The 27990-nt window shown below is 56.1% G+C and overlaps 1 protein-coding gene across 4 annotated transcripts in view; it reads left to right on the top strand.

Moving 5' to 3' along the window:
• Positions 1-294: 294 nt before the first annotated feature.
• The window catches only part of GRID1 (glutamate ionotropic receptor delta type subunit 1), a 777975-nt gene continuing 750279 nt past the window's right edge, over positions 295-27990 (top strand). The window contains exons 1-2 of one of the 4 annotated variants that reach the window (XM_063607779.1): positions 295-311; positions 3095-3250. Coding sequence is in view for 3 of the 4 variants with exons in the window: in XM_034931017.3 (XP_034786908.1) it covers positions 806-884; positions 3095-3250 (235 nt within the window). In the remaining variant the exon portion in view is untranslated. Of the gene's footprint in view, positions 312-401; positions 885-3094; positions 3251-27990 lie in introns of those variants that run through there. The other 3 variants (XM_034931017.3, XM_034931019.3, XM_034931018.3) reach the window with 3 other exon arrangements.

The raw sequence follows: 27990 nt of genomic DNA, 5'->3' as shown, positions 1-27990 counted from the left end.
CACTCCACGAGGAACGGTCTGTTTCTGCCGGGGACATGACCCGAGACGCGCGGCTGCTGAGGTCGCCAGGGCGCTTCGGGAGCCCCTCGAGGGCAGTTAGCGGCCGGCCCTCCTCCATTCTCCCGCCCCTGGCGAACCGGAGAAGGAGGCCCGAACCGTCAGAGCTCGGCGCGCCGCAGCCCAGGCCGGTCCCCGCCGCTGTGCCGGTCTCCGAGCGTCCCCCGGGCCGGGAGCGTGGAGCACCCGGCGCCCCCTCCGAGCCGCGAGCGGGCGAGAGCCGCGCGGCGAGGCTGAGGCTCCGCAGTCACGTGGTAGAGAGGAGGGCGGAGGGGAGGGAGGCGGGCAGGGAGGGGAGGGGGAGCGGAGCTGAGGGGGAGGGGGAGGGGAGGGGGCGTCCTCCGCAGTTCGCTCCTCGCCGGGGCTCAGACACACAGCCAGCCCAGAGCCGCCACGCCGGCCCGGCCGCCGCCGCCACCGCCTCAGCCTCCCCCGAAGCCGCTCTAGCCGCGGGAAGCGCCGCTGCCACAGCCGCGGGCCGCCCCCGCCGCGCCGGCCTGGGCTCAAGCTGCCAGCACCGCCGCAGCCGCCACCGGAGCCGGAGCGGGAGCCCGACCGCGCTGGGCTGGGCTGGGCTGGGCTGGGGCGGGCGCAGGGCGCAGGGGCGGGCGCGCGGGGGAAGACGCACGGGCGGGCTCTGCTCTCCCGGGGAGCGGCCCGGGACTGCACCGGGACCAGCGCCTCCCCGCTTCGCGCTGCCCTCGGCCTCGCCCCGGGCCCGGGTGGATGAGCCGCGCGCCCGGGGGACATGGAAGCGCTGACGCTGTGGCTTCTCCCCTGGATATGCCAGTGCGTGTCGGTGCGGGCCGACTCCATCATCCACATCGGTGAGCGCGGCTGGCGGCCGGGCCGAGGCTGGGCGGGGGCCCCAACGGGGCAGAGGGTGCGCGGCGTCCAAACTTGGCGTTTCCCTGGGCCGAGGGGCTCGGCGGGCGGTGCTCCCCCGAAGGGCCGCGCCGCGCCGCCCGGCGGAGGAGCTGTGCACGGGCCGCGCCGCGCTCCCGCTGGCTGCTTGCCGCTCCCCGGGGCTCCGATCTCCGCGCGGGGCCCCGCGGCCTCTACCGACACTTAGGGCCGACGCTTCGGGGAACACCGGGATGGACGCGCGTCGAGACCCGCGCCCCTAGCGGGGCCGTCGGCGGGTCGGGAGGGCCCTTCTGCGCAGCTCAGAGCAGCGGGGGGCAGGGGGAGGTACAGCGGGGTGCTCGCCAAGTTGGCAGGGCAAGATCAAAGAGGCCGGACCGGAACCGTGTGTGAATGTGTGTGGGTGCGTGTTGTCAGCGTGTGTCGCTGTGTGCGCCTGGCACGGTGTCGGTGTTACTGTGAGAGGGTGTTGGGGTGTGTGGGGCCATCTGAGCGTGTGTTGGTGCGTGCACGACTGTCTGTCAGCCTGTTAGAGTGGACACAGTGTCTGCCTGCTTCTCCGGTGTGTGTCTGTGTAGCCCTTGGTGTATGTGTGAGTGCGTGTGTATCTGGTTGTGGCGACTGCATCCCCATCCTGGACAGTCCTAGAGTTTTGCGTGGTCCAGGTCTTGGGGGCCCAGACGGTCTGGGTGGTGGGAGCCGAGGGAAGAAGCGTGGGCAGCGGGGGGTAGGGGGATGCTGAGCGGGAAGAGATGGATAGAGAGAACCGGGAGAGAAGATGAAAGCGCGGAGGAGGGGGCGCGCCGAGGGGGAGTGGGCGCGCCGAGGGGGAGTGGGTGGGAGTTGGGAGCAACACGGGAGGAATCTCGGGAAGTTGGGCCGAGTTGGGGGGCTGACAGCGGTCGCTTTGGGGGAGTCCCTCCGCAGTCGTCTTTCCGGAAGTTGGGAAAGACCAGCGAGCACAGGGAAACTGGGGGTTGGGAGGCGTTGAAGGCGAGGAGGACGGGACAAGCGGGGAGGGTGGGTGGTGGAGTGGGGTGGTGAGGACTAGGCCTGGGCTCGGAGAGCTACGATTCCCCCTCAGGGGCCCGTGACCAAACCTGCTTCCCGCCCTGGAGGGGTGCGGGTCTCGCGGTCAGCATTGCGGCGCCGGCTCCGGGTGTAGTGAGGAATCCGGGCCTCCCTCCTCCTACCCAGCCCCCAGCTCGAGGGATCACTGGGCCTAGCTCCGGGACCTCAGGGACCCTCGAGGCTTGGTGAGGCGGGATGTGGGTGGCTGACTCCAGAGCTGTCCAGGTTGCAGGACTAGGCTCGGGCTGGTCGCACTGATCTCGGCTGGAAGCGCAGGGTCCGTGGAAGCTGTGCTAGGCGCACAAAGCGCCAGCCGGAGGGCGCCCTGGAGGAGCTGTCCGCGGTTCTAGAAAGCCCTTCAAGAGCAGCTCCTTCTGGGACCCCCAGCTCCGCTAGATCTGAACGTGGAGGCGCCTAGGACACAGTCCCCTTCCCCCACTCCCCTCGACAGACATACAGGAAATGGGAGTGGGGAAGGATGGAGAGTAGGAGGCTGAGCTCAGGGCGCCAGGCCGGGCAGCGTCACAGTCATCCAAGCTGCAGGCCATCCGAAGCCCCTGCCTAAGGAAGACCCCTCTGCGCAGGAAAGCCAACTGTAGACCTGCTTCGCTCAGCTCCACTCAGCAGGGGACGTGCATGGAGAAAGGACCCATCATTCTGTCCTGGGATTTGGGTTGGGGACACCACCCTCCCGGGGAACTTCCTGGCTCCTGGGATGGGATTTATGGAACCATGTCAAGGCATTTGGGCGCTGCCTGGGGCCACCCCAGCTTGGCTTAGTCCCTTGTGTGGAGCATGGCTAGGACATGTGGTGCCTTGGTTGTGAGACACGTGTGTGACCTGGTGGCAGCCTGTGGGATGTGCATGTGTAACTCATGTCAACTGTGTGCACGTGTGCGCTGAGGGCTGGTGGGGGGAGGGGAACATATTCCTGTGCAGGTGGAGATGGGAGAGCCTTAATCTACCCCGCCAAGCTGAAATCCCAGTTCAGACTTCCCACCACCTGGCAATCATCGGTCTGCGAGTGCCTTGACCCTCGGGCCAAGGGAAGCGGGGAGAGGGTTCTTGTCCAGGTCCAGTCTTGATCCCTTCTCTCCTCCAGGTGCCATCTTCGAGGAGAACGCGGCCAAGGACGACAGGGTGTTCCAGTTGGCGGTATCCGACCTGAGCCTCAACGATGACATCCTGCAGAGCGAGAAGATCACCTACTCCATCAAGGTCATCGAGGCCAACAACCCGTTCCAGGCTGTGCAGGAAGGTGAGTGACCGCTGTGCCCAGGGCCCACTGGGACACGGCCTGCGAGGCGTCGCAGCAGTGGGCACCGGAGGGGTTGGGACGAGCTGGGCTGCGCAGGGCACCCTCTGTTCCTCGGCAGCCGCGGTGCCATGCGCGGTGGCGCGCCTTCCCCGGCCCAGCTAGGCAGCGGCGCCGGGACTGTTCTGCGCTGCGGGCCGGCACGGAGAGCCTGCGAGCGCGGGGAGCTGGTCTTCTTGCGGGTTGCGTGGCGCCTTTCGGGCTGTGTGGGCGCGGGTGTGCGCCCAGCGCGGGCTGCGCAGGCGTGCGTGGCTCGGGGCAGTCTTTGTTTCTCGGTGTTTGGGGGTGGGCGTGTCTGCGTGCCGGGTACCTGTGTCGGGCGCACCTCCCCTGATCTCAGTGGCCCGGTGTTTTCCTCGCTTCGAGGTGAGGAGCGCCCAGAGGCTGGAGCCCGACCTGTCTCCTTCTCCCGGGCATAACCTGGTAGGCGCGGCGTTTCGCGCCCCGCGGCCCCCAGAGCCTCAGCCCGGCGCTTCTCTGCAGCGCTCCTCCACCAGGTTTGGAGGAGCCGGTTTCTCTCTCGCTGTCCGCGCCGCGGGCGGAGGCGCCGCCGCCTGGGCCGGAGGTGGGCGCTGTTCGCCCAGGAAAGGAGCGGAGCTGGGCTGGTCCGGCTGCGGGGAAATCCTGGCCTACGCCGGGGCCGCCCTTGTCCACAGCCACTGCCTCCGGTCGGGCCCCGCGGCAGGCGCCACAGGTGCGAGGCGAGGGCGTTCACGACAGCAACCCCCTCTGCTTTCCCTCCTCTCTGCTAGTCCCTCCCCTTCAACCTTTCAGCTCGGGAACCCTGGTTCCTTCTCCAAGCCTCCAGATTCCTGGTTAAGGCCTAAGGCTCCGCCTCTGACACTTACCCGGCTTAAGTCCCTTCTCCTTCCCTCTGCCTTGCTCCCCGCAACCATGGGGACTCTGGGGCCAGCGCCCCTCAGTGCTGAGGCAAGTTAGTGGCGCAGGATGCAGGGATTCCTTGCTGGAGGAACTGGTAGAGAAGTGTAGAGGGGGCAGTGGGTGTAGTGGGAGGTGGGCTGGCTAAGAGCTCCTGGCTGGTGCTTTCTCCTCAAGCCCGTTGAGCCGAGAGTCCTCCTGCTGCTTTGGTACACATGGGTTGCTAGTCTCCCCGGTGCCTGCAAGGACAGGATGCCTCGATGATGGCTCTGGCCTGGGTCTGGGGGGTCAGAGCTGGTGTTGGGGAGGTCGTTGTGTTGGAAGGAGGAATTCTGGGGGTCTCCTATTCTTGGGTGCAGCAGAGGAAGGAAAGGGGCCAGCTCTGGGGGCAGGGACCGGGGACTACTTCTGGGGACTGAAGGTCCAAGGATTTCTTGAGGTGGTTTTACAAACCGGGAGTCCCAGTGTTTTCTTTTGGGGGGGGTGAGGCTAACACTGCCTATTATGGGAGCTGCTGCTTCCAGCTGTGACAGATGTCCATTGTCAGATGTCTGTTGAGGTACAGGGAAGAGGAATTCCTGCCCTTCTTTGGTGTCTGGTCGTGTCCCACCAGCAGTCTCTGTCTCCAGACGCCCCCTGCTTCTGGACTTCTTTTCAGTGTGCCCTTATCACAGCTCCTTGCAGGTGCTTGGGGTGGGCTCCAGCCAGGGGAGGGCAGGGCCTTCTTAGCGGAAGGAACCCTAAATGGGGTGGGGACCTGGGGTGACAAGCTACAACTTTCACAGTGCCACCTGTTCCCTTGACACTGGCTCCACAAACCCCATCTCTGTTGACATTCATTCTTTGTGCTTGGGAGCTGAAGCCACAGTTTGGAAGCACATATTTCCTGGACCCAGGAGCTCACGGTGTGGTGGGGACCCTGCCTGTGTTCCATGTCTGGTGACACACTTCTGTTGGCTCCCCTCTGCAGTGTTGAGTATCCAAGCTCATTCATTTTGCCCCTGAATGATGCCCGTCTGCTCCCATCAGCAGTTCCCCAGGGACTAAACATGATGCTCTTGCACAAGGTTGCCACCTCATGCAGGTAACACACAAGGATGAACCGGGCAGCTGGTTCCTGTGGCACCTGGAGTACAGGGTCTGAAGAGGTCATCTCCATTAAAAGGAGAAGCTGTCACACAGCTTTAACAGATTTTGCCATTGGGCGTGAAAATCCTACTGTTGTAGATGTGCTGATTTATTTTTTTAAGAGGAGCCCCAAATCTGGACCTTAATGTAAATTTTGATTTAAAGCTATTGCCAACTAATAAAATAATGTAAACAACACAGTACAAGCCAAACAAAACATAGCTATGGGTGATTCAACCTGTAAGCGCCCCAAAGCAACTTTGTCCTGGGGACAAAGGTTCCACCCAGGGGCCTTTTCTGGGTCTTGGTTTCTCTGTTTGTATAGCTGGAAAAATGTGTCAGGCTCCAAGGATGGCAGACTGACACAGTCTCTGTGGGGTGTGAGAGTGAGTGTTTCTGCATGTCTGGAACTAGGGAGTTAGATTCTTGGTTGACAGTTGTCTAGGGAGAGAGACACTGGCCAGGTATTGTTGGTGGGCTGCCTGCTGCCCAGAGAGTTTGTGCTGGTGAAAGCTGGCATGTACTTTCATTTTATGAGTCTGGTGGACTGAAATCCATTGTTATCTTGTGACCTTGCATAGCCCTTGGATGCCTACAAGGGATGGGAGGAGCCTGCCCTGGAAGGCCTTTGTGAGGGGCAGAGCAGTGCTCAGCAGCCTCCTTTTCCCTTGCCTGGGGCTCTGCTGCAGGTGCTCAGCTCTCTGGATGTCCTTCCTTGGATGTACTCTGTGGGGTGCTTTTCCATCACTGGGCTTGATTCCTGCTTGATGAATGCCTTATATCTCACTGCTGGGCCTGGACATCCATTGCAGCAGGACATGGGTTGTCGATACAGGTTGAGTAGGAAAGAAAAAGACTTTTAGTAGCGGCGTGGTCAGGGATGGAGAGCAAAGGCAGATGGGGGCTTGATCTCCATCATTGACTGGACAAGCCCACAGTGACCTCTCAGTGGAGTGGTGCTGTCGCTGTTTTGGTCTGAGAGGCAGTGCCATGCAGTGATAAGAGCTTGGTGGAGCTTAAAGAGTTTCAGTTCCCATCTTGCTTGTCTTCACTCGTGGTGTGACCCTGGAGCTCTGCTCTGAGCTTCTGTTTCCAGATCTGTTCAAAGGGAATAATCATAGGATTTGCCTCATGGGATTGTGAGGATTAAATGAGATGAGACATGTGTAAATCATCTACATAAGGCCTGCGGTGGGTGTTCTGTAAACAGTAATTCCCTTTCCGTTCCTTGACCCAACTGTGAATCCATCTCAGCTTCTCTTGAGGCCGTTGATATTTTCAGCTACATTATTTTTTTAAGCTAGTGAATTCCTTGAGAGAGGGCCTAAACTGACCTTTTCATTTTTAGCTCTTACTTTTTTCCCTGATTATAAAAGAAATGCATTGCTGCAATGAGCATGTATTAATATAAAAATATAAAAAAGAAAAAGGGCAATGTGTGCTTATTATATAAAATGTGGAAGGTACAGGAAAGTGTCAAGAGGCAGAACAAAATCACTCTGAATTGCACTAGTGTTATTTCCTTCTAGTCTTCCCCCCACCACTGTATTTTATACATTTTGAGAGCTCCCATTCTGTTCAGTTTTATATCCTGTTATTTTTTCCCATTTAACATCATTGGCCTTTTCTGAAATCACTAGGAACTATTTGTAAACATTACTTCTAGTAACTGCATACATTTCTCAATATTCAAAACTTTTTTTTTAAAAAAGGGAACTATTTATGCTGAGATATGCAGAATCAAATATTCCTGAACAAAACAAGAAACTCGGCCTGGATATGTTGGTCCTAAGATTTATACTTACAATTTCTTCAGGATGACTTTTAACAAGCTCCTTACAAGCACTGCCTTTTAGGACATTTGGTCAATATATGGAAAACAATGGATCACACAATAAAATATCCATTTGATAAGGATTGAAAGTTAGCAAATAACACAGAAAGGACATTTAAATCTAAAATGTTGCATCTTAGATTTAGCTGGCAAAGTCCATATTAACAAATAGTGTGAAAATTTGTCTTCTAGATACTAAAAGAGATCCTAATTTGTTAAATAAAAAAAATTTCAGATTGTTGTAAAGTGCTTGCTCAAGTAGGAGGTTATATAAATGCATATAATTTATATAAAAGAACTGGCTGAGCACGAGTCTTCTCATTTCCCAGCATTACTTTTTACTGTGAGTAAAAGACGAGAGTTATTAGATATGCTGTAGATATACCTGTCGCAGTGTGGAAGGATAACAGTTTAGGAAAGAGGCAGAAAAAAGAAATGCATGCAAGTGAGGCAATATTCCTTTTAGTTATCATAAGCACAAAAGGATTCTAGGAAGACATAAAAATTACCAAGAATAGCTTGTGGTTCACAGAATGAAACAATGAAATAAAATAAAAATGAAACACAGAGAGCTTGTTGGTGCCCATCTGGAGGCCTTGCTCAGTTTATATCTGTTACCTCCTAGGTGGTCACCCTGCCCCTCACTGGACACACTGGTATCTAGACATTCTGCTAGAGGCTCCCCATCCCTAGCTCTGATGGCTTCCGGCATCTTCGTTGGCTTCCATTCAGAATTATAGAGAATTGTAGGTCCCATCAAGGCCACGCTCTTGCAGTCCTGCTGGCAGCCTCACCAGACACCGTCAGAGGCTCTCTGAGTGTGATGTCCGTGTCTTCCTAAAGATGCCTGTAGACCCCTTATTCCCATCCTCTCAGCTGTGTTAGTTTTCTTGTGGTGTGGAAACAAATTTTACCCCAAATTTAGTTGGTTAGATCAACACATGTTTATTCTCTTGCAGTTCTGCAGGTCAGAAGCCTAACATGGGTCTCACTGGGCTAAAATCTGGGTCCTTCTGGAGGCTGGAGGAAAGATTTGTTTCCTGGCCTTCTCCAGCTTCCAAAGACTGCTGGATTCCTCAGCCCCTGGCCCTTTCCTCCATTTTCAAGGCCAGCAATGGCAGGTCAAGGCCTTCTCACATCCTCTCATGCTGACCTGGCTTCTGTCATCACATCTCCTTCTCTGACTCTTCTGCTTGGCTCCCTCTTTCAAGGACCTTTGTGGTTATATTGGGCCCATCTGGATAATCCCAGATAATCTCCCTATTATTTATTTATTTTTTTTTGAGACAGAGTCTCTTTCTGTCACCCAGGTTGGAGTGCAGTGGTATGATCTTGGCTCACTGCAAGCTCTGCCTCCCGGATTCACACTATTCTCCCGCCTCAGCCTCCTGAGTAGCTGGGACTACAGGCGCCCGCCACCACGCCCGGCTAATTTTTTGTATTTTTAGTAGAGACGGGATTTCACTGTGTTAGCCAGGATGGTCTCAATCTCCTGACCTCGTGATCCGCCTGCCTCGGCCTCCCAAAGTGCTGGGATTACAGATGTGAGCCGCCGTGCCCGGCCCTCCCTATTTTAAGGATAGCTGGTTTGCAAGCTTAATGCTGTCTGCTACCTGTGCCATGTAGCCTAACATATTCACAGATCTGGGGATTAGGATGTAGACATCTTTGAGGGCCATTATTCTCCTACCACGTTGGCACACCTGTCTGCGCCCAATGTGCATTGTCCACCTCCACTTTCCTTCCACCCTGATAATCTTTTGCATGCTTGACTGCACTCTTGCTTACTGCTGGGCATCCTCTTTTGTTCGCTGGGCCTGCTATAGTCACTTGGGATGGATGGCTATGTTTCCTTTCTGTTTCTACAAAGCTCACCCTGGAAGCATCACACTGTAAGCCTGTGGAGCCTCCACAGACTTGCCTGTGTTCTCCAATGACATGTCAGCTTCTTTTCCTGGGCTTGGCTGCTGCTTGTGCATAAGGAAGTTCCTGGAGGAAACTGCTGTTCGAATAGTCAGACTGTAAGTTGGTGCTGCCGCTTGGACCCAGGGCCTCTTTTCTGCCTGAGCAGGTTGTTCTTCAGAACCTCACCGTCTAGGCCCATGCCTACCTACACCCCAAGGGAAGGCCCTCGTTGAAGTCAATCTTGCTTTGCCGCCCGGGGTCCCACAGAGAGCTGCTGTTCCTGGTCCCCTCAAGGGCTACTGCCAGTGATAACAGCTGTGGATGAGGCTGCAGGCATTGATAGTCTGGTGTTAGGCCCTGGGTCCCCTCTCTGGATTCCCCACAAGCCCGTGCTGAACTCACGGTGTCAGGGTGCTGAACTCACAGGTGTCAGGGTTCTCCTTCATTCTGGAGTCACTCCTGTGCAGGTGCACACACAGGCATGTGCAACACACACACACATGCATGCATATACTCAGGCACACACACATCCACCTGTACTCAAGAGCACACACACGTGCACATATGCATGAGGTCACACACACTTTCTCATTTTATAGACTACACTCCGGCACCACCCACTTCCTCAAATTTTGGGTTCAAGAGGCTCCCTTCATTCCTTATTGCCATGGCTTAGCCCTCTAGATTGGGAGGTTGGACTTAACTGGCAGTGAGCAGATGGACACCTTATGCCAGGCGTGTGGGAGAGGCCACGGGTCATACTGCCTCTGAGCTGCTGCTGTTCCTAGTCCTGGGCTGGCCTGTGACAGCCCCTTCCTCTGGGATACTGTCCTTTCTGACAGGCATTGGGCCCAGGAAGGCAGCTGGGTCTGTGTCCAACATCTCAGCTAGGCTCTCTGAGCTCTCCCTCCCAGCCCAGAAACAGCCAGTTTCCTGGCCAATGGCCATGGTTGAGAAAGAAGAACCCAGAGTTCCCCTTCTGGACCTGAGGTGTGGGCAGGGTGGACTGGAGGGGATGAGGTGGCCCCTTTTGTTTCTAGGTCTAGGACATGAGTACTTTGACAATTTTCCTCCTGGAGCCATTTCTCCAGGTTTCTCTTGGGGGCCAGCTAAGGCTGTCCCTCAGCACTCACAGTCACCTCTTGTAATGGCAGACAGACTCTCTTCCCCAATTCTTGTAGCTGCCAGGTTGAAATCCTCTAGCTTTGTCCTCATAGCAGCTGTCTTCCCTCTTCACTGAGCCTTCTACTGCCCAGGAAATGCTGTCGCCTAACAACTCAGAGCATCCCTTCTGCCCTGCCTCTTCCCAGATAATTTCTAACCCATTCCATCCCTGGATGTGATTCTTTTTACACTTGGTTACCCATGGCTGTGCCTGTGGGTCTCCACCCTTTGGTTTTGTTCCGTGTTTCCCGTTGTATGAGTCAGGGGAGACTAAGTTATGCTGCAGTAACAAACAATCCAAAACTCCCAGCAGCTTTCATGACACAGTATTTCCTGCTCCTGCTGTGTGTCCATTGCTGGTCAGTGGGGAGCTTGGTCCCTCATGGTCACTTCACTTGGTTGTTGCCAGTTGCTGTGCCAGAGGGAAAGAGAGCTCTGGGGGGCTCAGCCTGGATGTGCTCACATCACTTCTGCTTATGACTCGTTGGCCACAACCAGCCATGTGGCCACAGCCAGTCACAAGGGATCCAGGAAGCACAGCCCTACTATGTGCCTGGAAGCAGAGAGAACTGGAAACAACTGGTGAGCAACAGAATTGCCTCTTTCCCATTCATGGCTAAACAGCCCTCCTATTTCCTTGGCGTTTCATTAAAATAACAGCAACAAACAAAAAGCAAAAACACGGTTTTGGGTATGGGATGCTAGTTGGGCAGAATCTGTGGCTCCCATTGATACCCCACTGTGTACTCAGTGACTTGTCCCTCCTCTGCAGACCTCTGGGCAGCCCTTCCATGTGCTGGGAAGTTAGGAAGCCTGGGTCCCCAGCCTAGGCTGGGGTTGCACCTCTGCTTTTCTCCATGTCTGCCAATCTTGTGCTCTGTAAACTAGTGCCTGGACAAGCCCAGCTCTCAGGACCATTGAGCTAGTCATGAGGTAAAGATTGGGTTCTCTGCCCAGCCACCGACAGGACCAGCACCCATGACCTCCCCCTGTCCCCGTAGCTGGACTTTGGCAAGTCTGCACTTTCCACGGCTTCAGCCCTGTGGCCCCGTCCCTCATATAGACTCCCACGCCTTGCCCCTGCTGCCCCACGAAGTGGCAGCCCTCTCCTGCTAATGGCAGTGGGCTGGGGCAGAGACCACGCATCTCTCTGCCATTGCTGGCCTGTGACAGCCCCTTTCTCTGGGGTGCTGCCCTCTCTGACAGGCACTGGGCCCAGGAAGACAGCTGGGTCTGTGTCCAACAACTCAGCTAGATTCTCTGAGCCCTTCCTCCCAGCCTGTAAACAGCCAGTTTCCTGGCAGATGGCCACGGTTGAAGAAAGGAGAACCCAGAGTTCCCCTTTCTGGGCCTGAGGTGTGGGCAGGGTGGTCTGGAGGGTATGAGATGCCCCTTCCGTTTCTAGGTCCAAGCTGTAGGCAGTGTAGGTTACCAGTGGGTGAGGTGGGGGGTGTTAGCTGGGGGACTAGGGTGGTCCTGAGCCCAGGCTGCCCCTTCTCCTCCACCCAGGTGTGGGACATGTGGCCCTGATGGCCCCATCTTTCCAGTTTTCCCTCACACTCATCCCTCGACAGACCCTAGATGAGGCAGCTGGGCTCTGAGACTGCATCTCCACCTGGCCCACCCCGGTCCCCCACTGTGCTCAGCCTGGCCCTTCCCCATGCCTCCACTGGAGCATCCGTGGGGTGTCCAGGAGCTGAAGAGGCGGGAGTGTGGTGGCTGTCTCACACAGACTGGGGCTCCCACCCCTGCTCTGCTTTCTGACTCTGGGTGGGCAACCTCGGTTTCCCTGACTGTAAAATGGAATAGAGGACAGCTGAGAGGATCAGTTGAGGAAATGCACTAGAATAGCCCAGCCCAGGGTGAGCACAGGGCAGTGGCTGGGTGAAGAGGTGGAGGTGGCTGTGATCTTACTAGCCTGAGTGGTCTGTGGTGGAGACTTGTCCTCCTCTCACTTCCTGTTCTGGGCTGGGCAGTGTGAGCACGTTCCCACAGCCTTGGCCCCACTTAGGGCGGCGGAGATGTGCAGCTTGGAGTTGAGCCCCAGCCATTCTGGGTGTCTCAAGAGAGCAGGGAAGGAGGTTAGTGTTGACGACATGGCTCATATGGAGGCTGCTTGGAGCCATCTGTATAGGCTGGGGCTCTGGGAACCTGTGGCCTGTCACGGCACGGTATTTCCATCTTACTGTGGCCTTGTCTGCTCTGAGTGCATAGAGTGGCCAGAATCCCACTGGCCTGCCCCTGCCTCCCCGGGACCTGGCCATAGGGCAGGCCTACCTTGCTCTATTTGGTGGAAAGGGGTCAGGCAGGTGTGGGTTCAGTTCCCAAATCTGACTGATCATCTGTGTGGTCTTGAACAGATCGCATTCCCTCTCTGACCCTCAGTCTCAACATCTGTGAAATGGGCCTGCCTTGGGGTTGTGGTGGTGGATCTAGAGAGGACGTATGGCCAGCAGGAGGGAGGCTGTGGTGAGCAACAGTCCACCATGGCGCCCGAGAGAGGGGTGCTTAGCGCCTTGGGGCTCATTCTCCCATTGAGGGCGTGGGTGCCGGCACATAGTATGCTCAGCAGGCATTCGTTCTTGTTGTGTCCCGGCCACCATGTTTTCCATCCTCCTGGGACCCTGCCAAGGTACACGACACCTCTTGGTCTCTGGGTCCTGTCTGGGTGCTAGCAACCCCCAGGTCAGGGCTGAGACACCGGCCTTGCTGCCTGGAGCTCTGGGCCCAGCCCACCCATGGTCTGGCTCTGCTGTGGCCTGTGCCCCTATAAACTGGGTCCTGGCCTGGCCTGGAAGGCCATCTTCTTGCTCTCTGTCCCCCATGGTGCTCTTCCTTCTCAGTCCAAGGTGGAGACTTGAGGTCCTGCCATGGGTCCGCTCTTGGCCTGGGGCCGTGGGCCTTCTGCCTTTTCATCTGAGTGCCCAGAGGTGTGGTGAGCCATGGAGTGGCCCCACTCTGGCCTCTGGTCTGGGCTCTGGGCTCAAAGCTCTGAGACCTGACCTGAGCTCTGGGCCGAGCCCCCCTCCCAACAGTGCCCCATCTCCAGTGGCCAGTGTCAGATGCTGAGGTGGCCTTGATTCGGCTGGGCTCTAGGGCTCCTAACTCCTTCCCTGCCATGGCTGTAACATCCAATGCTGGTCCTCCTGTGTCCCAGGAGGCTCCCAGGGTACCTACCCTCACTCACCTCTCCCACAGGGCTCTTGTAACTAAAACAACCCCGTGGGCCACCCCCAAGTCCTGCAGTTTGCCAGCCTGGGCCTGGAGAGCTGAGGGTGGGTCTCTCCTTATCACAGAACCCCAACTGGAGCTGGCCCAAGGCTTGCTGCTGCGGCCCAGCTCTGCGAAGGGACCTGAGCCTCAGCTCAGGGCATATCTACCATGCACCTGATAAAGGCTTTGGAGGGCTGAGCCATCACACTGCTGGAACGGGAGGAACATGGCCATAGGTGCCCTGGACAGTCCAGCAGTGTGATGGCTCAGCCCTCCAAAGGGCTTCTGGGGGCTCTGGTGTGGTGGGCAGTGCTGAGCAGATGTGTATGTACACACATGCATACACATACAAGGAGACTGTTGCAGACACCCATGCTGCCTGGGCATGTTTAGCAGAAAGAGCCAAGACTTCCAGCTGCTGCTCGGAGCTCCGCTGGCCCCCTCAGACTCCTCCTGGACTCACGTGAGGTCCCAGTTGGGAGGTGGCATCCTCAGGGTGCATCCCAGCACCCACAGGAGACTGGCCTGGTCATGTGCTCCCCTTGCCTTGTGTTTCCTTTGACTTGTCGGTGATGTCTTCTGGAGGTTGTGGGCTGTGGGGAGGGAGGGACTCGGTCGCTTTTGTTCCCTGTGGTATCCTCAGCTCTAAGGGCAGTTTGTAGTGCACACTCAATAAACATATTTTCCTTTCCCTCCTGGGGCACGTTCCTGGCCTCAGATGTATAGGCCTGACCCCAGGGCCCTCAGAGATCATCCAATGGGATGGTCATTGCAGTGGTGGTCACTTAACTTGGCCAAGGTCAGGAGGAGGCTGTGGACAGCACCTTAGGTGTTTTTTCATTGTCAGTGTCCCCTGTAGCATCTCAGCATCATGCTAGTGGGATGAGAGGGAGCCAGTCTGCCTGCCCACCCCAGGGAGTGGCCCTCTTGGGGTCTCAGCTATACAGGTCAGCAGATGCCAGAGTTCTTGTGTCCAGAGCTGAGGGGGCCATGCAAAGCCAAGGCCAGACTGGGGGAAGGTCTAGAAGTGTTATAGACTGAATGTTTGTTTTCCCTAATATTATGTCAAAGCCCTTAACCCCCAATGTGATGGCATTGCAGGCAGGGCCTTGGGAGGTAATTAGGTTTAGATGGGGTCATAAGGGTGGGGCCCTCATGATGGGATTAGTGGCCTTATAAGAAGAGACACCGGAGAGCTTGCTGTGTCTCTCTGCTATGTGAGGATGCAGCAAGAAGGCAGCCATCTGCAAGCCAGGAAGACAGCCCTCATCAGGAACCAACCATGCTGGCACCCTGATCTTGGACTTTCAGCTTCCAGAACTGTCTGTTGAGAAAATAAATTCGTCTGTTGTTTAATCCACCTGTCTATGGTGTTTTGTTTTAGCAGCCAGAGCAGACTAAGACAGGAGGGGAAGGGCTGTGAGCAAACCCTGGCCTGGGGCTAGACCTGGCCAGGCACTGACTGCCTGAGGGGAGCATGGACCAGCCCTGCCTTCTTAGGGCTACGGTGCCCAAATTTCTCAAATCCAGCCTTGGACCACATGAGCTGAAGATCCATGTACCTCTGAGGATGGGTGACTCTCATCTCGAACCAGTCATTATGCTGAGCTGTATTTTTAGTAGAGACGGGGTTTCACCATGTTGGTCAGGCTGGTCTCGAACTCCTGACCTTGTGATCCGCTCGCCTCGGCCTCCTAAAGTGCTGGGATTACAGGCGTGAGCCACCACGCCTGGCCCCTTTTGTCACTGCTCCTCTTTACACACAGGGTCCCTGGTGTACCTAAACAAGGGACGTAATTCACAGAGCCTCAGTGTTCCTTCCTGTACACTTGGGATACTGGTGCCCCCACTTAATGGGCTGTCTTCGGGAACAAATGAAGTAACGATTACAGAGGACTTAGCATGTGCCTGGCACCAAGGAGGTGCTCAGTAAAGAACAGCTACAGTTATTGTTCTCATGATGTCACCTGGCCAGTGCAGAGGGATGGGGATGGTCACTGCTTGTTCTGGATGCTCTGCTGATGTTGATGAAGCCCAAGAGGACACTGGCTTCCCAAATCACTGCCTGCTGTGGCTGTGGGTGAGCCTCTGATCCTCAGGCTCTGGGATCTTCTCCCAAGAGAAGGGGGTGCATCAGACACCCCTGCCAATGCTCATGCAGCTGGCTATTTGACTCCAAATGCGGTCTGTACACTGACTCCTTTAGTCCAGTGTGCTCAGAGCTCTGCGAATCTCATGCCTACTTTCTAGAGGGCTGGCTGTCTTTCCCAGCCCCAGCCACCTTGTAGGGGGGCCTGTGCTGCCCTCACCGACCTCAGAAATGTCCAGCAGGCTGGACCCATTGATCCCTCAGCCCACCTCCCCAGCCTGCCCTGTGGCTTGACCCTGGGTCACAGACCAGCTCCTACATGTGCTGCAAGAATCCCAGAAATCCCATTAGCCCGTGTGTGTCTGTACCTGACTCAGTCCTGCGCACTTTTTCTATCCACATACACCGTCTTGTGCGTGTTTCACGGAGCCACAGGATGCCGGAGTCGGCTGGGGTCCTGGAGCCATTTCAGCTGATCCTCCTTTCATTGTAGAAGCCTCATGGACAGTCACCTGAGTGGCGCTTGCAGCTGGCCCAGGAATCTCACTGGGTAAAGGAATGCAGTGAGCTTGGCAGCATCTGCTGTACTGCAGGCTCCTGGTGATTGCCTGTTCAAAAGCAGAGGCATCTGCATGTTCTCACTCATGTGGGAGCTAAACACATTGAACTCATAGAAGTAGAGAGTGGAATACAGGTTACTAGAGACTGGGGAGGGCAGGGGGAGGGAAGATAGGGAGAAGATGGTTAAGGGACACAAAGTTACAGCTGGTTAGGAGGCATAAGTTCTAGTGGTCCAGAGCACTGCAGGGTGACTATAATTAACAATAATTTATTGTATATTTTCAAACAGCTAGAAGAGAGGAATTTGGATGTTCTCAACACAAAGAAATGATGAATGTTTGAGGTGATGGATATGCTAATTACCTGATGTGATCATTACACATTGTACGCATGTATTGAAATATCACTCTGTGCCCCATAAATATGTACAATTACTATACATCAATTTTAAAAAAGGCAGAGGTGTCTACCAATACATTACAAACTGCCCAGAGCTGTCTGGGCATCATCTCAGGACAATCCTGGGCAGTACAGGGAATGACACAGAAAGCAAAGTGAAGCAGGGATTGCTTAGGGAATGTGAAGGACTGGCAGCCAAGCCGGTGCTCTCCTTGTACGTGCTGGGCCTCCCACTACGCACCTGGCTTTTGTGTGGTTCTCTCCACCTCCAGTGCCATCTCCCCAGCCCCAGCCTGGACACTTGAGGTCACTTCCCTGTGTCCCCCTGCCTCTGCCCTTCCCTCCAGGCCATTGTCCATGTAGCAGCCAGAGTTATCTGAAAAATCAACCTAACCACCTCCCTCTCCTGCTGAAACCCTTCAATGGCTCCCCATTGCACTAAGAATCAAATCCAGACCCCTTGCCGGGGCTGCAAGTCCCCAAGGACCCCGACAAAAGCTGAACTTACCTGTGTCTTAGCCGCCACTTCTCTTGACCTCACTGCTCTGGCCACATTGGCCTTTTCCCCATCTCTCCAACAAGCCAAGCATGCATCTACCCTGGGGCCTTTGCACATGCTGTTCCTACTATCTGGAAGGCTCTTTGCATGCTGGGCCCCTTCTTGGCCTTTGGCTATGCCTCTGATCTTACCTCCTCAGAGAAGCTCCCCTTGGCTCCAAGTAGGGCCCCTATTACTCTACCAAAATGTTCTTTTCCTTCTTTGTAGGCTTCCTCATCGGCAATGATGTTATTAATTTATTTGTGAGGGCCATCAGGTTTGTGAGGGCAGAGAAGTGTCTGTCTTGTTTACTGCCAAGTCCCCAGAGCCAAGCCTGGTATGTGGCTGGTTGGAGGTGTTCAGTAAAAGTCCTTGGATGGGCGACAGGATGGAGGGACTCATGGGACCTCTGCTCTCTGCAACCTCTGCATGCTGCTGCTCCTTGTCCGGTGTTCTTTCTCAGGACCACTTGGGGTCGCACAGCTGCATGTATAGCAGCCCTGTCCTGCCCCCTGTGGGTCTGCCTGTGCTAGCCCTTCCCTCCTGGTCAGCTTCTGCACTGAAGATCTTTCTGGCAAGAAAAGATGGGAGCTGATGGCACTGCCTCTCCCTGGTAATGGCTATTTATATGAGGGCTTCCAAGGCCATGTGCAAAGGGGAGAACCACGCTGGAGATGTTTCCAACACTCACTGGCTGGAGTGGGAAAGTTCTGGAGGCCCCATGCCTCTGTATGCCTGAGGTGTGCCTGTGTGGGCGGGAGAGGGTAGTTGGGGGTGAGTGGAGAAGTCGTGCAGAAGAAATAGAAGCTCACCCGGGCTCCAGGTGCTGGCGGTATAAGCTTGTGCACCAGAATCTGGGTTTCTCTTCTCTTCTCCCGCCTGGGAATTTTCTGGTGGCTTAGGAGCCCCTCTTCCCCCAGCAGCCTCCATGGGTGAAATGGGGCTGACATGGTCCTGGCCACTGCCTCTTTCTGGCCAGGGCAGGGGAAAGGGTCCCTGGCCGGGAAGGGGAGGAGCTGTTGCAGGTCTAGGGCGGTGAGCCTGACAGCCGTGAGCTTGGCAGGGAGGTATTGCCCACCGGCTCCCACCAGTGCCTCCCTCCGCACTCCAGGAGCTGCTGACCATTGCCTGTCTGTGAGGACATAGCCAGCAGCCACTGCTGCCACCACGCGGGCCTCCGAGGAAGCAGGAGCTGGACCCTTCCTGGTGAGCAGGGGCTAGAAGGGCTTTGAAGCTCTGTAGTTGTACATGCTCAAGCTTTCTTAGGAGAAGCCTGCATGAGTGCAGCCAGGATGGGATCCACTGCTTTAGGCTACTTAGCTCCTGCCAAGAAAATTAACATTGTTAAAGGCAGGACAGCGAGGTCTGTGATGAGTCTCAGCACGCACTGATCGGCACTGGTGAATGCTTCCAGGAGCTCCTGGATGTGAGATGCAGCCAGCAGGGGCATGCATGTGGCTCTGCCTTGGCCTTGCCCTGGGACGCTGTCACGTGGACGTGCTACGTGCGTGGATGTGCCGGGGCTCTTGCATGCCAGTCCAGGCACTGGCACATAGCAGATGGGCCCCCACTCAGCCTTGCCCCTCAGAGCTCCCCAGGGCATCTTCCCGACACCAGGCCCCTGTGGCTGCTGGCCTGCAGGGTCACACCTGTGCTCAGCATTCAAGTCCTCGTGGTCTGGCCTCTGGCCTGGCATCCAGTCTGCTCTCTCCTGGTTGCCTCCACCCATGCACCCTGTGCCGCAGAGCCCCGTCTCATCCCAGTCTCAGTTCTGTACGCTCTTCAGGAGGCCTTTCCTGGCCGCTCTGCTTCCTCTGCCCGGGCCGGGGCCGCCTCATTGCTGTCATGCCATTCATTGTGTCTTTGGTGTCTGGCTTCTACATGCACCTTTGAAGTCTGTGAGCACCAGCACCATGAACTCCTCATCTTGGGACTCCCAGGTCTGTACAGGCCTAGGCACATGCAGGGGTGGAGCAAATGTTTGTTGAGTGGCTGCCTGACTGGACCTCTGACAAGTACACACGAGGACCTGCACACACATACTGCATGCACACTTGTGTGTCCCAGAGAGCTCACAGTGCACACCGGCTGTTGGACTGAGACCCCAGTGATAGGTGGTCCAGGGGTCATCTTCCCAGAGAGTCCCTTCCTGGGGGAGCCTGTCTAGATATGCTGGGAGGTCCCCACTGGGACCATGGGGAAGGTGGCTGAGCCTCGCACCCTGTGGCACATAGGGGTTTCTGCCTCTCATGGCCTGTTGTGGCCCACGTGTGTGTTTGTCAGAATGCTAAAGCGGACCATCTGAGACTATCACCTCCAGGGAAACCTGCTGTGGGTCTGAAATCACCCTCCATGTGAGTCGTAATAATCATGCTGGTGTCAGAAACTCTCATTTGGGCCTAAGCAAAACAGGGATCATTATTAGGCCATGTAATAGAAAAGGCCAGAGGCTGCATCGCTTCAGGCATGGCTGGATCCAAGGCCCAAATGGTATCCACAGGACTCTGCCTCCGTCTCCACACCCCTTGTCCCTGCTCTCTCCTGTGTGGTTTCCTTCCTGGGCAGCCTCCTGCCTGTTGCAGGCTGATGTCTAATGAGCCCAGCCCCCTGGCCACTTGCCCCTGGAAGAGGGGGATTATTTAACAAGAGTCTCACAGGAGTCCCAGGACTTCAGCTCACTGGGCTGGTATGGGGCTGAATCGCTTCCTCCCCGAATCAATCCTGGTGTCCAAGGAGTAGAACACCCTGATTGTCAGACTGGTGGGGGCTGCCCAGTCCCTGGACTGAGAGTGAAAGAGGCACGGTAGATGGGGGTGGGGTCACTTGGAGAGGAAGAGAAAGGATGCCGAGACTGCAGCAGTGTCCAGCTGGGGGCTTCTCTGCCACAGGCACTTGGAATGTGGCCTGTCACGTTAAGGGGGGATTGGACTGGGAGCCTCAGGGCAACACCTGGTGACAGTTGTTCCGGCGAGCTCCAGGAGACCCAAACAATGCTGGCTGGAAAGCTCTTTGGGGACAGGAGAGTAAGGAGGGGAAGGGCCAGGCTTTGAGCTCTGTGGTATGTCCATGGGTGGGTGGGGCAGGGCAGGAGGGTGGGGCTGGGCAGTTAGGGTAGGCTTTCTGGGGTAAGGGACATGTGCCAGCCCGCAGGATGACACCTGTGCTCAGCGCTCACGCAGGGTACGGGGCCTGGGCCTCTCACACATAGCCCTCACTATGTAGCTGCCATGTATGCTCTTGTACCTGGTTTCAGTCTTCCCCAGCCGCGAGGCCTCTCCTTACCCCATGCATACATTGTGGGTGGGGATCTCTGCTTTATTCCTCCCAATGGGCACATTTGTGGGGAACCCTGAGAGCTCCCTCCAGGTTCCAAGGGACAAGGAGGAGTCCTGGGCCAGCAGCCTTGCCCCATCCTCCTGGCCAGCCTCTGTTTATCCTTCTGCCTAGTGGGGCCAATGCCTGGGGCTGCCGTGGACTTCAGGAAGCTGGGCTGCTGCTGGGAGGTGGCTGCCTTAACAGCAAGGGCCTGGCTCCTGCCTCCTGGGCAGCGTCTGCTCCGCTCTGAACGATTAATTGAATAGAAATCCTAGCACTGTGAGGCAAAGCTAGGGCCCTGCCTAATCTCATTAAGAAGTCCCCTGACAGTCTCATTAGGCGGCTGGCTACTCAGAGACGTTTATCTCTGCTACAGGATGGTCAGGCCCTGGAGGGGGTGGACCTGGGGCCAGGCCCCACCCAGCTGCCCTCCAAACACAGGCCTGGGCAGAGATGAGGCTATGGCAGCTCTGCCAGCCAGCACCAGTCCCTACTTAATCGGTTATGGTTTGCTGGACTTAATTACTTTAAAATTATTAATTTCAGCTGGAGAAAGCAGGTGGTGGTGGTCCAAGAAGAAACGTGAGCCTTCTTAAGGGGTGTGAGGTGGGCTGGGGCGGAGAGGGTGTTTCCAGCTGGCAGAACCCATGTGCTGGAGTTGCCCTGGCAGGCCACACCCAGCAGCGTGTCTGGACACTCTGCATACTATGGCCACTAGCTGGGTGTGGCAGGGACAGACGAGTGGCCTAAGAATGTGAAGCATGCTACAAGAGAATGAAGCCTGCCCAGGGGTGTGGGAGCACAGGGGTGGTGCCTAACCTAGCCTGGGCTTGGGGTTAACCAGGGGAGGCTTCCTGGAAGAAGTGACTTCTGAGCTGAGTCTTAAGTGTGGAACAGTGGTTGGTCAGGTGAAGAAAGGGAGGCAGGCACTCCAGGCAGTGGCATAGCTGGAGCTAGGGCTCAGAGGTGAGCTGTCCAGGGTCCCTGGGCATAGATGGAGGAGGTGCTGACATCCTGGCAAAGTCTGCAGGGGCCTTAGGGCTTCCCTCTGGTACAGGCAGAAGTGGCTCAGGACTGAACCCCTGAGCATCAAAGGATCTAGGATGTGGGCCACTGGAGGGGACATCGCTGGGGCTCAGAGCCATGTGCCTCCATCTAGGCCCTTAAGCTGTGAGGAGAGAGGCCTGTGGGGATGGCAGAATTGCACAGGCTAGTCAGCTCCCCCAACCCCTGCCTCTGCAGGCATCTGTGCTCTGGATTCAGGGCCGCTCCCTGAGGATCCCAGGTGCAGCGCGTACCATTCTTGGAGGTTTCAGGACTTCTACATGGCTGAGGCCCATCCCTAAGCCTGGCTTCTGCCTCCCATGGCCACAGATGCCTGGTCTGCCACAGAGAGGGGAGAGGAGGACCAGGCTGCTAGGCTAGCTGGCTTCTCCCTGGATGGGGAGCAGGGCTTAGACCCCCAAATTTGCCCAAGGCCTGGTGGTAGGTCTGATAGCCCCAGGCCTCTCTCTTCTCCACCCCAGGGTCCCCTGTTCCTGTCCACCCAAGCTGCACCACTCTGAGTGACTTTATTACATATACTGTTGAGATGGTGCTGGTTTATGACAAGGGTACCTGCATTTCATAACATATGGCAGCTCGAGGCCCCTCCATGCAGACATGAAGATGAAGATGTCTCATGTCAGACATCTGAGATGAAGGCTCATGCACCAGCAGTGGACTTTGGAACATCTGCCAAGGGAAGAGGAAGTGTGAATCAGGGCGGGAGGGAAGGCCAGTCTGATTGGTCACTGCCGTGGGCCACTGGGGCGCATTCCTGCTGGGGCCCTCCAGGGAACCACAAAAAATGCATCTGGATTGTCCATCTGGGCAGGGAAAGTGGGAGCATTTATCCACCAGCCCACTCCTCACTGGTCAGAGGGACCCGGTGCTGCTCCCTTCCCAGGTATTCCAGGTTTGTGCAGCAGCTTGGCTGGGCAGTTCCCGCCTGGTGCCAGCAGAGAGCCCCCTGCTGAGCAGAGGTGAGGGCTGCCCAGGGATGCCCGTATGCAGCCAGTCACCACAGCAACAGGAGGAGAGGTGGCTGAGAGGATGTGACATGGGCCACAAGAGTTGTCTAGAGACCCAAATTCTGCTAGACTTCTTAGAATGACCTAATGGTAAAATTCAGGTGTCAAGACAGGGCTTTCCTGGTGTGTGTAAATTATATCCTGCAAGTGTACTTTGGCCCCAAAAGAGGCTGGTATAGGAGGGGCTGTGCCCCATTTCTCCCCAGCACCTGGTGGCATTGCTAGACCACCACGGCCTCAGAGGCAGCACCTGGCTCTTGCTGGTCCCTGCTCCTCCCCTAGCTTCTGGTCCAGTGTGGGGCACATGTGGGCCAGTCTTGGCTGGGGGGAAGGCAGGTGGGATAGGGCGAAGTCTCTGAATCATCTTTGACACTGGACAGTGCTGTGGCTGGGCTGAGTCCCTCTTCTGCCTCTTATTGGCTGTGCGAGTCAGTGCATGTTCCTCTACATATCTGAGCCTCAGTTTCCTCATCTGTAGGATGGGGATACTCACATCTACCTTGAAGAATTGTTTTGAGAGTCTGAAGACATGGTGTGCATACAGTGGGTGCCCATTTGTTCCCTGCCCACATGTCTCTTGAGGGTTGACCCAGTGCCAGCCACTGTGGGCACAGCAGACCCAGGCCCCAGGAATTCAGTCAAGTGTCAGTGCCCAGGCTCCACCCCAGAGAGCCTGATTTAACAAGCTGGGCAAGGGCCCAGGCACTGGTATTCTCTAAGAGCTTCCTGGGTGGTGCCAAGGGGCAGCCAGGGCCAGCCAATGAATGGTGGCCCTTCATGATGCAGAGATGGAACGCCAAGGGCCAGGCGTGGCCACGTGCTTTTCCGCCCCAGCTCCCAGCAGGTGATTGGCTAGTGGGGGTGCTCTCACTGTTGATTTCCTTCATCACAGCTCTGGACATTCTCCCCCAGTTCAGACTGAAATACACACTTGTGCTGCACAAGGCGGGGTCCCTGGCTGGGCCATGACTGTCATTCTGTCCATCCCCCTGCATGACAGCGATTCTCTCTCATCAGACACAGGGTGCCATGGTTCACTAGGGAGGTGTGGGGATTCACGCCTCATTAACTTCAAGGCTGGGATCTCCAGAAAGGATACCCTCTCACACTGGCTGACCACCTCCTTTCCCACCTTGGGGGCCTCAGCCACCAGAGGCTGTGTATGCCCAGCAGAGCTCTGAGCCAACAATGGCTTATGTTCTCTGCAAGGAATATTTCTCTGCAAGGAATATTTCATCTCATTTTATCAGTAATACAGAGCAGTGGAGCGATGGTACCTATGTGTTCTAATTCATAATTTTACAGTAATTTTAGAAAACTCAAGATATTGGGTTTCTTTCCATTAGTGAGATGGTAGCAGGCAGTAAAGCCCACTGTCTTCTTATAATTGGATTTAAATTGTTTTAATTATACAGCCCATATTCTCCCAGTAACATACCATCTCTGTGAGTTAATGGGCTTTGAAATCTTCTTTTGTTCCATACACTGTAGATACAGATTTTTTTGTTAAATGATTTATTTTATATATAGAAATCCAGAAAATTTGCTGTGAGGTAGCTCAAGATGAGAACTGGGAGGTTCTGTTCTGTTAGAAGAAGGTGAATAACCCTCTGCAGAAAACCCAACCCTCATTCCTGGATGGAATTCTGAACATCTCCAAAACAAGGTTTTAAGAGCACAAGTGATGGAGAGTGCTATCAGCAGAGAGAACATTTGTGTGGCTGAAAGGCTGCTGCATAAAGTCCTCTGTTGATCCTTCAGTGGGGATAGTATAAAGGAAATGTCCATTCATTTGTTCATTGATTTCCTGAGTGCCTACTGTGGACTGGCCCTGGCCTTGGGCATATACAGCAAAGAACGCCAGGATCTTTATCTTTAAAGAGCCTGTGCTTTTCACAGGAACAAACATTTGTATTTATGACAAATAAGACCTTTCAATGGTCAGCCCTTCTCCGGAATGGGCTGTCGGGCCTGGGCTCACAGCACCCAGGGTTTGCCCACTGCTGGGGCTCCCTCAATGCTGAGGGGTATGCTGCCATGGAGGGGGTAGCTCGCTACCCGACTCAGGCTGCTCCTGGGCAGGGAAGCAGCGTGGGCTCCCTAGGGCTTCCTGGAGGATGGGCCCAGCTGGGCCAAACTTCCTGTTCTCTGGATGTCCCTCAGGCCTGCCCTTCCCACTCCGTCCTGGGGGCATGGCCAGCCCGTGGGTCTCAGTCCCCCTTGGGTATATAACAGGGCCCAGCCAGCCCCTTAACTGGGTTGGGCTATCCCAGTTAGGCCAGCCAAGTTGCCCAAAAGACTTCTGAGGCTTGACAGACCTTGGGTGAGGACATAGTGGAGTGTGTGTGTACTGGGAAAGGAGCTGGGTTCATCTTGATTTCCACCTCACTTCCTTCTTGGTTCTCTGGACCTGGGGTAGAGGCATCACTGGGACCTGGACTTGGACCTGCTGGCTGGCCCAGCACTGCTGTGTGGCCTTTGTGAGCTACAGCCCTCTCTGGTTTCCGACACTGGCTGTGTGCAGCAGTGCCCGCAGCATGAGGGCCGTGTGACCTGCCTATTTGAGTACTCCCCTCTCATCCCTGTTCCTGAACACACGGGGCACTTGGTTTGGAGCCCCCACTGACTGAGGGTCCTTCAACAGTGTGGGAAGTCTCTGCAAAAACTCGGGAGTCAGCAGAGGTGGATGAGGCCCGGAAGGTCACACCAGCCTCTCAGTTGGAAGGGCCCAGGGTGACTCTTCTTTAAAAGCTCCCAGATGAGAACCTCAAGCTCAGGACTTGCTCCCCATCTCACGATAGAACTTCTAGAATTAGTGCCCTAAAATCCCAATCCCTGGGCTGGGCTTGGAAACTCTGGCACAGAATCCAAGGCAAAGATGCTCCCTGGAAAGTCCCTGAGGCCAGATCCCTAAATTGGGGCTCCACAGACTAAGAACTGCAGGCGCACAGCTCTTGAGCCTGGAAACCCCATTTGGAAGCCACTCGGTCCAGGCCCTTTGAGCCCAGGGCCCCTCTCTGGGCAGACAGGGCTGGGAAGAGGGGCAGGGCTGTGCGTCTACCCCACTGCCCGAGGCACCAACTCCGCAGATGTAAATGCCAGGCTCATAGCAAGAGACTACGTGTTGTGAAATGTGGCCGTGGTTTTGTGACATGTTCTCTCAGTGTGTCTGTTATTTACAGCGGGTGAGGAGGGCCTAGCTCTGGGAGCCGCAGGAGAGGGAGTGCTCAGGCTGAGGGAAAGCCGTGGCCGGGAGCCCTGTGGGGGAGGATGCTCACCCTCACTGGCTGCTGAAAAGCCACCTTTAAGGTCCTTGGTTAAGCATTTCCCTAAGCGGGCCCTTCTGGAAACGTGTGAGGGAGGGGCACCCGCCTAAGTACCCAGGGTCCCACCAGGGCCTCATCCTAGTCCCATCTTCTCCTCCATCCTCCGGGACTGTTTAGTGGGCAGTGCAGGCTCTGGGGCATCCAGAGCTCCCTGTCGGTGGTAGGGTTTTCTTACTATCTCTAGAAGCACTCTGCTCCCTTTGTTTTTGTGTTTTAGGGGACTAAGTTGAAAGGATGGACCTGGGGGATCAGGGACAGTCCCTGGAGCAGGGGGTTTCTTAAATGAAACCTGAACAACAAGGAGGAGGGAGGATACACAGCATATGCAAACGCCAGAGGCCAAAGGACAAGTGCCCAGGAGGAGGTAAAGACAGAAGGGCGAGTGGGGGTCGGGGAAGGCAGGGCTCCCTCTGAGAGCCAGGGGATTACAGTAGCTAGCCTGGATCTGTCTGCTGTAGGGACTGGACAGAGAGGCCCACTGTCAAGGGGGACAGGGTTGGGGGCTGCCTGTGGTCCTTGACTAGGAGGAGGCCTGAGCAGGAGTAGGCTCCTGAGAGGCAGAGTGAAGGCCTTTCTCTTCCTCCCTTGACACCCTCCAGGTGTTTGTCCAGGGCCACGGCCTCCAGGCAGCTTCCCGCTCCAGTCCTCATCCAGTTGCTCTGCTCCCTCTTTGTAGGCCCTGGCTGCCATGGGGACTTCAGCAGGCGGGGCCATCCTGCCTTTTTCCTTCTTCCCTCCTCCCCTTCTAGTTTTTGGTTGTATCAAAGTTATTCATGCAGATAGTTTCAAGAGCCCGTGACTTCTATGGTCTAGAGAAACAGTGACTCCCCTCCCCTGCCTTACTCCCCCGGAGGCCCCTGTGCCCCTGGAGTATTCACCTGCAGAGTTCCCAAGTGCATGCTTGGCTCCACCCCTTGATATTCCCCTTGTGGACGTCTGTATTGGCGTCTTGCCTCAGAGGAGGGGAATCGCGGGCTCTCTCTCCCTCTGTGCCCTGCATCCTGCCCTCTGGGTGGCAGGTCATGACGGTGCTCTGCAGTCTGGTCAGATCCGTGGTGCACGTTTTCTGCATTAGGCCTGTGTCAACACACAGCACAGCCCAGTTAGGGAAGCGTTGCCTTAGCCTTTCCTGTCCGATATTTTGCTTCCCCTGGAGTTGCTGACTGACTTTTTGGTGGTTCGGGGCTTTGCTTGCTATGCATCTCTCGTCATTTCATCCCCGCGCTCTCAGCTGGGTGTCTGAGTGTCCCCTTGCTCTGATCCTTGCTCAGCAACTCCTGGGCTTTCCATTCCGCTGCTTGGCTGCTTGACCTTCTCCCCTGGAGCCTCCCAACTGCTGCAAGGGGCACTCTCCCTCATCTGTGAGGCTCACTCTCCCCTCCTCCAGTCCCTGCTGTCTCCGCCTCTGTGAGTTCTTCCCTGGGATCCATGCAGAATTTCACCCTGCTCCCCACCCCACTGCCGCCCCTCCCGTCCTCCTGGTGCTGCCTGTATTTCTCCGTAGTTCTCATCTCCTTTTAATAGGCCACTTGGCTGGACGATGGGTTAACCTTGTTGTTGCTCGTTCACCTCTATCCCAAGTGGAAGCGTTAGGAGGGCAGGGATTGCTGTCTTTTGGGTCCTCATCTCTAGCGCCGTGCCTTGCATACAGCAGGTGTTCCATCAATGCAGGTTGCATGGAGGACTAAATACCTCTGAGCTGGCTGCCAGACCCCAGACCTTGACACCTCCTCCTGAGGTCACTTTGGTCTGCTGACTCCCAGCCTCCCCACTCTGCTCGTTCCCTCCTTTGCTGTCGTGGGTTCCTCAGAAAGGTGCAGCTGGCCTCCTCACTGCCTGTGAGGCTGCTCACATGGCCATGCCTGAGGGCCGGCTCTAGGTTCTCCTCCCCAGCGGGAGGCAAAGGCCTAAGCTTTCTTCCTCCGTGTGCATCCTGCAGTGTGGTTCTGCCTGCCTAGCCCAGCCACAGGGTGCAGTGGGAACTACCACACCCCTGGGAGCTGCAAGTTAATTAGTGTAGGTGGAGCCAGCACTGGGTAATCACCGAATCCACTCCCCATGGGCAGGCCCGTGCCAATCCCCAGGCTTCCCGCATGGGGCTTTGAGGTGCCCTGGCCTGGCCTCTGCCAGCCTTGGTGGCTTCTCTCACCCCATACCTCCTCCTTCTCCTCCCCTGCCTTCCCTTGCAGCTCAGGAGATGTTTCTCGAAAGTGCAGGATTCCTGGGAGGCTCCTAGGAGATGTCCAGGTGTGGCAGGGCA

Source organism: Pan paniscus, chromosome 8 (assembly GCF_029289425.2).
Source record: "Pan paniscus chromosome 8, NHGRI_mPanPan1-v2.0_pri, whole genome shotgun sequence".
Lineage (NCBI taxonomy): Eukaryota > Metazoa > Chordata > Mammalia > Primates > Hominidae > Pan > Pan paniscus.
Note: the sequence above shows the minus strand (reverse complement) of the source record. Positions and strands in the feature narration are given on the sequence as shown.